Genomic DNA, 10158 nt, shown 5'->3' with positions numbered 1-10158 from the left:
AAGCGGCAGGGTGAGACTTGGTCCTGGGTGTACGTGGGGGTGCTTTAGTCCAAACTGTGGTTGTTTTGATGCCCCGTTGAAGTGTATGATCAACCTTGCCTGTGGCATAAATGGTGCCAAAAGAAAAGGAGTTGGATGCCGACTCTTGCTTTCCTCTCTTGCAACAGCTTCTGCGTTTTCTACAAGAGTTCTCACAGCAAACCATTTCCAGGACTCATGAAATCAAAAAGCAAGTAGACGGATTGATTAGTGAAACAAAAGCCACAGACTGTCGCCTTCATAATGTCTTCAATGACTTTCTTATGCTGTCCAATACGCAGTTCATAGAGAACGTGAGTATGTTCTTGCACAGTGTCAAGCTTGTGCTTCAAGCATTGGTGTTGTCCCTTACTGTAACGTGGAGAAGTGATTTGACTTTCTGGCAAGTCTGATGCTAATTTAGAGATGAAGTGGCTTTTAATCACTTTCTGTTAAATGGTGTCCTAATTCCTTCATGAGCAATTTGCTATGCAGTATTGCAGATTCCCTTTTGCCTCTTCTGAGGTACCTTCCTTCCTTGTTTATGCGTGACATGGGGATCAGAGTTCTGTTTTTAGGACTGTGAATGAGTTGGGATCTCTGGGATGTCTTGGTATACCTTTACAGGTAGCATGAATGTAGCGTGTGGCTGCACTTGGCTCTCTGAATATGAGGCATGTTATACGATGCTGTAAATTTGCCTATTGGTGTTATTTTATGCTAAAAGCAGTTGATATTAAAGGTGTTGGACTCCAGGCAGCTGTCTGTTACATTTGGTCATGACAAACATATTTGTTGGTTAATGTTCCCACTTTATGAATATTGGTATTTTAGAAAGGTAAAAGCTAGGCTTGAAAGCCTGTTACCACATTGTATCACTAGGAGGGGTTTTTTAGCACTGAGTTTTATTGGGTATTTTGTTTTGATTAGCACTGGTCTCAGGCCATGCGCGTCTCATCTGAAACCATGATGCTGTTATTGGAAAGATGCTGGCAGAGAACAAGGTGATGGAAAACTGGATTTCTGTTGTGAGCTGGCATGGTGGTGGTATTTTTTCAGAGCTGCAGTGTCTTTTCTGGCCACCTTTGCTGTTTAGTGTAATGATTCCACTGAGAACAGTTTGTACCAAATGTCTTAAGTCTTGGGTACCTGAAGCTGTTTGTTTCCAAATTTAACTGCACAGAAATGGGTCCTCATTTCTAGTTCTCAATTTAGTTAATGTGAGAGATCTGCCTCTTCCCAGGGGATAACTGCACCTGTGTTTGAGATTTGGATTTAGGTTTGCAGGTTCAAGGGAGACTTTTTATTCCCCTGTGTGTCCTTGTAGCTGATCCTACAAAAGAGGGCTAAAAGAGCTGGATGGGAGGGATCATCAGAACAAACTGAAGGCTGAGGGATAATGTGAACCTTCTCTGTAAGTACAGGAGAAGCATAAATGCTAAAGAAGCAAGGCTATTAAATGACAGAAAACAAAAGGAAAACAGACAGCCCATAAGTAAACCTTGCGTTGACTTTGAAGGTTTCTAGAATAGCTTTATATTATGTTTTTTTTAACATATTCAGGTCAATCTGTGAACCGGGTTAAATGGTCAACTTGTCTTGTGCTACTGCAGTGACATTAGCAGTCTTGAATTACCTCAGCTGGGTTGAGCAGCTGCCTGATGGTACTTCAGGATGATGACTTCAATGCATGAAGGAGGCTATGAAGATGTTTGGCATCATCCATGGCTTCTTTTTTTACTTGTGTAATGAATTAATGTGTAATTAATTACACATTAACAGTGTATTTTATTTTGTTGGTGGTGCCTGTGGTTTAGCCCATGCAGCAGTATGATGTTCTTACTTGAATTAATTTTGCTTGACTTTTTAGAGAGTATATGATGAAGAAGTGGAAGAGCCTATTCCCAAAGCTGACATTGGAGACAAAACAGAGCAGGTAGTTAACCTAAGCTGCCCTGAGTGCTGGCAGTATGTTTGCAACTATTGTCTACCTTCTCATTTTCAAATGTATTTTGCAGATGTTTACAGCTTACAAACCAAACTGTTTCCTTTCTCCTTGAAGTCTCTCTTTTGGATAGTGTATGTCATTCAAACATAAAGTTGATCATAACATCTACTACAGTGTATGTTAGGGCCTCCCCAGGCTTAATACTGTGTCCGGTAGACAAGACATAGGCATCGATTTTCAAATGGCTGTGTGTGTTTTTCAGCACGAGAACTGAGGCCTTGGGCCTTCTTACTGGATTCAGAGGTAGTGAATTGGGGAAGCAGAATCTGACCGCAGTTCCTAGGGATAAAAACTCAGCTGTTTATATACCTTACAGTCTAGGTATATTATACCATAAATGTTCCCTTGATGGGCAGGGAGCACAGATAAGATAATACTGTGCTGGTATGGATGTTTAGAACATCTCTGTTTCTGGGAGTGATAAAGATTAATTAAGTCAAGCAAAAAAAGGTTCTGAAAATTTTTCTCTTGCATATAGTGAAAAAGTTTTCATTGGACTAATTTGAAGTTAAAATTTTGCGAGCATGCTGCAATGAGATTGAGTCTTGACTAAAATGCAATAAGAATGTGTTGTTCCTGTTACCGAAGGAAAAGACACGGGAACAGAAAGAAGCTGATCTGATCCCCAAAATCCAAGAAGCGGTGAATTATGGGTTGCAAGTTCTGGACAGTGCGTTTGAACAGCTAGACATCAAAGCAGGCAACTCTGACTCAGAAGAAGAAGAAAGTAATGAAAGGGTGGAACTGATACTTGAGCCAAAGGTACAGAGACTTGTTGACGCTGGGAGCACGGGTTTGTGTTTGGCTTTGTTGGATTTTGTTCTTTGCTTTTGTCAGCAGTATCACTGTGTTGGTATAAAATTGATATTTGTTACCTAAAAAGAGGATGTGATGAATACATCTGAAGGAGAAGTGCTCCTTGCTGAGCTATTCCTTGTGTGGCCTGCTTGTCTTGCAGTTGGGTTAACCTTAAGGTATGGCACCCTAAAGGGAGTTAGTTTAATGGCAGTGAACTTGGAAAGGGAAGCCTCAATTCCAGGTGGAGTAGGACCTTTACATTTCATGCTTTTTAGGTACAAACAATACCTTCCTAGGTGGTTTTTACTTTCCTGGTAATTAAGAACCCTAGGTGCAGGATTTGGGATAAGACTGATGCCTTCAAGTCTTTGCGAGTATATTCTTCTGTTAGATGACACTTAGAAAACAAGTTGGGACCACACAAATAAAAGTAGCCCCCTTCTTTGACTGTGTTAAAAAGGAATAAACCTCAGGTGGCCCACCCAGTTGCATGATGACTTGAGGCATGTGTCTGGTGGGACTCTCTTTAAAACAAGCTTGTACCTTCCTTGAGTTAAAACAAGGGGTGTAAGACTTCTGTCTTTGCCAGCAATGTCGAGCTGTTCCTAGATGTCAGACAGATCAGATGTTGTCTCTTTCAGGATCTCTATATTGACAGGCCTTTACCTTACTTGATTGGCTCTCAGCAGTTTATGGAACAAGATGATGTTGGCCTTGGAGATCTCTCTAGTGAAGGTATGTGCTGGCATGACCTTTTATTCCTATGCAAGTAACTAGTTCCTAATCTGAGACTTTGGTCAGTTTTAACTGACAGCTTGGGTGATACTGTGTAGCATTCTTGCATGTTTAGATGCACGCTGTAATTAGCTGGGGGAAAAAAATGTACATCCTACTGTAACAGCCACTTTTCCAGTATGCAAACCAGTAACTTATCAGTAACTTGTGCTCTGTGTATTAGAAATGCAGTGCTGAAATTTCAGCAGCCTTCAAAGCTCTCCCAAACCACTCTCTTTTCCACCTGATTTTCAGTTGTCTTCACAAAGCCTTAGAAGTTGCTGTCGATATGTCTGGTGACCACATTGCTCTGCGTACAGATGCCATGTCTGACCTTAACTTTTCTGTTTTCATTTAAAATAGAAGGATCAGTTGATAGCGATCGTGGAAGTGTCATTGACAGTGAAGAGAAGGATGAAGAGGTAAGTGACAAGTGACAGAGTACCAGTTAGTTTGCATAAGCATTTGTGAGTCTCTGTATGTGAGGCCATTAGCTACCTTGCTTTTTCATGTGGGGTCTCAAGATAATATTGCATAATGTCTGTTGCCTATGTTGGTTGTAGTAAATGTGCTTTTCATTATTATTCTTATGCAGTAGATTACTCTGTAGCTTTTCAGAGGAGCAATAAAGTGGTGTTGGCTCTAACTTCTCTTATAGTAGAATACTTCAAACTGAAGTATTTTATTCCAGTCTAATTTCACCTTGTGAAGCAAATCAGATTCCTATCAAGAATTGCATTTATGGAGAACAAATCTGTTGTAAATTACCATTACAAAGAACAGGATGGAGATGTTAACAGGAGCAAGTTTAAAGGTTAAGTAGGTGTCAGTAATGCACCTCCAGGCTTTGCCTCATAAATCTGCTGCATTGGACTATCAATTTCTGGTTTGTTTTGCCTGCCTTGGCTGGGATATTTCTGCTTTGTAACTGTGCTATGGAAGCACTCCCTTTTCCCTGAGGAGTTTGCTTTTGGTACCTTTGCTCAATTAAAGTTAAATCCCTTTGGAGTTACTCAAATGCACCATCAGGTGGAGCCTGCTGTCTTTGCTAAATTAATGACTTCCTAGTGAGCTCTGTTTATAAAGATGGTCAACAGGGGGGAAGCAATTCCTTGGTCAGGTCATGGTGAAGAGATTTGAGTGTCCAAATGTAACCAAGTCCAGAGCTTCTGAGCCCTCTCTTGACCACTGGACAAAAATAATGTATGATGCTTGTCTTTGGGTCTCTTGTGTTCCAGGAATCAGATGATGAATTTGGAAACCCTAGTGAAGATGACCAAAAGACGGTATGATTATACACCCTGGTACAACCTGAAAGACTTTCTATTTGTGACACAGTGAGGATGCAAGAAAGAGAGATAAGAGCTCTAGACTATTAACTGTTAAAAACTTCGGTTAAGCCTGATTTATATAACTTTGTATGGGAAGGCTGTCCTGGGCGGATGGCACTGTGTTATGAAATTGAACCAGGTTTGGGCCTTAAGACATGCTTGCAAGCCATCATTAGGTGCAAAGCATATGTGGGATGGCATTGTCTGATGTGTGTTTTCCTCAGGAATAATTTTGGAGTCATGAGAATTCAAAGAATCTACCCCAGGAAAACAAGGCTCCTGTTGGATTACTAGGTCTATATTTAAAATTCAAAGTTGCTATGCAGGAAATAAGGAACAGTGTGGTTTGGGTATGACATGAAATCAAAGATGTGAACAGTATTACATGTATGAAAAGTATGTCCATTTGGATAACAAATGAAAAGGGAAAAGAAATGTTCAGATTGACAAATTCAGGCCTGACTCCAGTTGTTGGTAGTAGGTGGTAGTATGAGAAGGAATCTTACCCATGTTCAGGTATGCCACTGCAAGAGACATTTATGCTGGGGATCCTAGATATGAAATGGTTTAGTGCCAAAAGAACAATGTTTCAAAAAGCAACCCTCTTTTAATCTATGTATTGATAAAACAATATTACAAAAGCACTCAGATGTTACATTAAGCTATATTGACCCTCATAGGGTAACTGTATGCCTGATGTATTTTAAAATGAGAAAGTGTCTTTGGGTTGTTCATGATTTAGTTCACTTCTGAGCCCTTGTCCATGCCAGCCTCCAGTTCACAATTAATCTTTTTCATCCTCTTTTTCTTACTGGCATGACTGATGCCAAGATGTGGGCATGTATTGTCTGTCATTCCACTATCCACTTTAGGAATAGCTCAAGATGATATCATTTTTTACTAGCTGATCACAACGTTCCTGAGTTAAGGCTAAATGCTAGGTCTGTAGTGGAGAGGAGTTCGTCAACTAAGGGAAGCAGCACAGCCAAAGCGGTTTAGGCTTGTGTATAGTAGCTGTATGCTCCTTGTGAGGAGAGCCTTAGTATCCTCAGTCTCTGGTCTGGAAATGTTTGGTGACACAGCACAGGAGTGTACTAGAGAACACAGCAGCTTGCTTGGAGCTGGAGGCACTCCTTCCTTACCTTTCAAAAGCTGTGAAGTACCCCAAACTGGCTGAATGTTTCCCTCCTTTCAGTAAGCTTGCTTTTAATATTTTATCTAAGCAGGTGTAGTTTTGTGCTTGTTTTATATGCCAACTTCGGGAGAACACAATAGGGTATTACTGTTTTTTAGAGGACAGCACCGATGAGTGATGAAGATGATGACGCTGACTGTGATCTGTTTGGCTCTGAAAAGGAGGAAGATGAGGATGGAGACTTAGATGAAAACACAAGGCCTGTAAGTAATTAGTAATTGTTGTCTCCCTGGAGAGAGAGATTTGACTTCCCTCATGAAAAATCTGTCCTTGCAGGGGTTAAAATTGTAGTGCTCAGCTACCTGAGATGGGATCCCGTAGAAAGAGTCTGTAAAAATCCTGAATGGTCTTTCAACATGGTTGTTGAGTATTTACCCCTTCAAACTAGGGCACTCCTGCACCCTAAGCTAGCATCAAAGCTGTATTTGAAGGTCATGAAGAAATTAATTGTTGTATTTGTGTGTGGTAAATGCTTCTTGCTTATCCTGCTCCCAAAACGAGGTGACATTAAAAAATGATGTGATCATAAGGGACTAAAGTGGCTCTTTTTTTCTCTTGATGCACACATAATCTCTTAATTGCTTTCTTAATAGAAAGCTGCATTGCCTCTCATGAGGGCTTCAATTAAAGTCTAGGCAGGATATTGTACAAGTGAGGCTGTAGAAAGCAGTATTTATAATTGCAATCGCATCAAATTGATAACTGGATTGTATATAAGGAATATGCTGTTATTTGTCCCTACTCCTCAGAAAAAGAAGGGGCCAAAGTCGTTTGCAGATGAGCTGGCAGCCCGAATCAAAGGAGAAGCACCAGTCAAACAGGACGAAGAGCGTTCTTGTAAGTTAACTCTTAGCTTTGATAAGCACTTGTGAGATACTGGGGGACTTGAGGCAGTTGGACAGGAGAGTCTGTGTAACAGAAGTTTCACAGATCTGTTATTTGAATATGTATTATGTGAAAACCCAATGAAAGGAATTAAAGATACTATTTTGTGGTCTGAGAAACTTTTTGACCATAACTTATAGGAATGAATTGGAATCCACTGAGTGTTATAGTAGAAAATGCATTGCCTTCAGGTGAGACAGGTCACTCCCCAAGCACACATATTATTGGAAAGGTTTTCTCTCCGCTCTAATTCCCCCTCTGCTTGTAAAACTGTGTTTGACCACATGTTCTTCCCCCTGTTTCAGCTAAGTATGTGGAAGCCAATGGCCACTGTAGTCCTTCTGCGAGCTCTGCAGTGGAAAACCCCTCAAGCAGTATATTTATGTTTCCAGGGGGTGTAGGCTGTTTGTTTTTTCCTTTGTGGCTTAAAAATGCTGCTTTTTGAGGAACTTTTCCTTGCTACTGTTTTCAGTGATATTTTAGACTAAATACTGCATTTACTTTTGCATCGCATGAGGGAGAGACCTCTCTCAAGTAATTATGATTGTAGCAAAGCAGCAGTTGAAAATAGCTGACTGAAATTGAGGTGGCAAGTGCTTCTGAGCCTGTTTTTGACCTGTAATTCTGAGACCATGAACAGACAAGAACAGCGTGTCTGTGTTCTTGTGTGGTTCAAACAATCAAACTAGGTCTGTGGGTATCAAGAGTACAAAACCTCCTAGTTTACCTTCTTTAGTTACCGGGAACTCTTCTGTTCATTGAAATAACCTTGAGATGGTAAGGCCAGAGGGAATAAAACTCTGGCTTTGCCTTAGGTAACTGAATCAAGGATATGATGTCTGGAGCCATTTGAGATGCTCAAAGGTTCTGCACGCTCTCTGGGATCTGCACCATCTGCAATGCTGTGTTGCTCTCTGGCATCTCAGGTGACACTAGTCTGTGTGGGCAACTGTGCTGAGCCCACAGTGTCTGACAGAATGATGCTATTACAATTTTAAGTACCAATTTTAGAACTTGTGCTTCATAGAATTGCTTCAGTGGGCTGATTCATATGAAAACATATAGGTCAGCTTGGTTACATTATTTTTTTTTAGGTTCTCTTTATCATAGATGGATCACAGACAAGTAAAGATAGATGATTTTATTTATGTTTTGAAATTTTCTTCTTAAAGCCCTGTCTCCAGAGACCAAACCAAGGAAAGCCGCAAGAGAGAAGAAAGAAGTGAGAGTTCCATCAGATGGTAGGATTTCCTCCTCTCTTGTTCTTGAATTGTGGGCTGTAACGTAAGACACCACTTAGGAAATTGCAACGTCCACTGTAGTAACTGGGTGGGATTATCAGTACCCATCCTTCATGGTGAGTGTGTACACAAATCTAGGTTGTGATGTGCATGTAAACCAAGGCTAGAAACAGGCCTAGGGAGAGTTCCTCCTTAAATGTGGTCTTGTGGAGCAACCATATACAACCCAATATGACTACAGCAGCTTCTCTCTATCTGTTGTGTTTGAGAGACAGGATGGAATCAAACCAGTTTTTATTTTGGCTGTCTCTTTAATTCGCTTTCCTGAAACTTGGTCAGTTATACCACAGCTCTTGGCTCTTCTGCTTTCTAGATGAAGATGATGACATCTTCAAGCCTCCTAAGTTGACTGATGAAGACTTCACACCCTTTGGGTCTAGGGGTGGTCTCTTCAGTGGTGGAACAGGTCTCTTTGATGATGAAGAGGTGAGAATGCTGGAGAGCATAGAAATAGAGTGCATGTGTCCCCCCTTTTAAAAACAAAACAAACTATCCCAACAAATTCTTACCTCTGGAGGGTTGGGAGGGGAAATAACACTTTGTTGCTTGGTAACATTCAAGCCTGGTGAAACAGTGTGGCTTTCCAGTGGAGAAAGAGAACTACACAAGTGAGGTAGTTATGTTCCCCTTGACACAAAGCTGTCTCTTCTGCAATAGTGCTGCTAGCAATGCAAATGTGGTCCTATTGTTACTTTAGACAGGTTCTAATTCCAGCAGAGCTTACTCAGCACCTACCACACTTTTATCTGTGATGCTATACTGTTTGTTTATTTTAAAACAGAAGATTTCTGTTAAGATGCCTGTAAGAATACTGAATTTTGTCAATCTCTATTCCTGGGTGTGAGAGAAGTTTGAGTGTGTCCTGGTTTTGGCTGGGATAGAGTTAATTTTCTTCCTGCTAGCTGGCATAGGGCTGTGATTTGGATTTAGTATGAGAATGATGTTGATAACACCCTGATGTTTTAGTTGTTGCTCAGCAGTGCTTACACCAGTCAAGGACTTTTCAGCTTCCCCTGCTCTGCCAGGTGCACAAGAAGCTGGGAGGGGACACAGCCAGGACAGCTGACCCCAACTGGCCAAAGGTGTCAGACCATATGGTGTCATGCTCAGTTTATAAACAGGGGGGAGCTGGCCAGGGGGCAGCAATCGCTGCTCGGGATGGGCTGGGTATCAGTCAGCCGATGGTGAGCAGTTGAATCGCTTGTTGTTCTTGGGTTTTTTCCTCTCTCTTTCTCCCTTATTGTTTTCATTACAAATTATTATTAATTATTATTATTTATTTATTTTTATTGTTTCACTTATTAAACTGTTATCTCAACCCACATGTTCTCTTACTTTTGCTCTTCTCATTCTCTCCCCCATCCCACCGGGGGGAGGGTGAGTGAGCGGCTGTGTGATGCCTACTTGGTGGCTGGGGCTAAACCTCAGCAGTCCTTTTTGGCTCCCAATGTGGGGCTCAAAGGGTTTGAGGTAATGACAGGTTAATCAGAGCTTATTAAGGAATTTATTTCTGGGAACAGTTGCAGGTCACAATATTGATTCATCTGTTCTCGATCTTAGTTTATCTGATCTGCACCATGCTCATTTTCTTGTTGTACATGTTAAAGATTGGTGTTGATTTTTGCAGTTTGCTGTGCTCTGCAGTCATTAGTGATGTTTTGCCTGAGAGATTTTTTATTAAAACACTGACCTTGAGCTTTATCTGGTATTTGGGTTTTGTACTGAAGCCATTACTCTACTTTGGGTACCACCTTGTGGAGACAATTAGCAATTATACATCTTCTTCCGAGAGGTTTTTTATGGAGGAAATACAGAATGGCACCTTCGCTACCTTCTTCTATGACGTTT

The 10158-nt window shown here is 41.0% G+C and overlaps 1 protein-coding gene across 9 annotated transcripts in view; it reads left to right on the top strand.

Annotated features, from left to right (window-relative positions):
* The first annotated feature begins 172 nt into the window (after positions 1-172).
* WASHC2C (WASH complex subunit 2C) overlaps positions 173-10158 on the top strand; it is a 37940-nt gene continuing 27954 nt past the window's right edge. For 4 of the 9 annotated variants that reach the window (XM_035897289.1, XM_035897291.1, XM_035897285.1 and 1 more), the window contains exons 1-10: positions 215-332; positions 1889-1954; positions 2591-2788; positions 3466-3559; positions 3962-4020; positions 4837-4884; positions 6223-6327; positions 6874-6961; positions 8182-8250; positions 8624-8736. In XM_035897289.1, the coding sequence (XP_035753182.1) occupies positions 303-332; positions 1889-1954; positions 2591-2788; positions 3466-3559; positions 3962-4020; positions 4837-4884; positions 6223-6327; positions 6874-6961; positions 8182-8250; positions 8624-8736 (870 nt within the window). In that variant the 5' untranslated portion in view covers positions 215-302. Of the gene's footprint in view, positions 333-948; positions 1023-1888; positions 1955-2590; positions 2789-3465; positions 3560-3961; positions 4021-4836; positions 4885-6222; positions 6328-6873; positions 6962-8181; positions 8251-8623; positions 8737-10158 lie in introns of all 9 variants that reach the window. The other 5 variants (XM_035897294.1, XM_035897293.1, XM_035897287.1 and 2 more) reach the window with 4 other exon arrangements.

This window comes from Egretta garzetta, unplaced genomic scaffold (genome assembly GCF_000687185.1).
Source record: "Egretta garzetta isolate BGI_Z169 unplaced genomic scaffold, ASM68718v1 scaffold56, whole genome shotgun sequence".
Lineage (NCBI taxonomy): Eukaryota > Metazoa > Chordata > Aves > Pelecaniformes > Ardeidae > Egretta > Egretta garzetta.
This window is presented reverse-complemented; position numbering and strand designations above follow the sequence as displayed.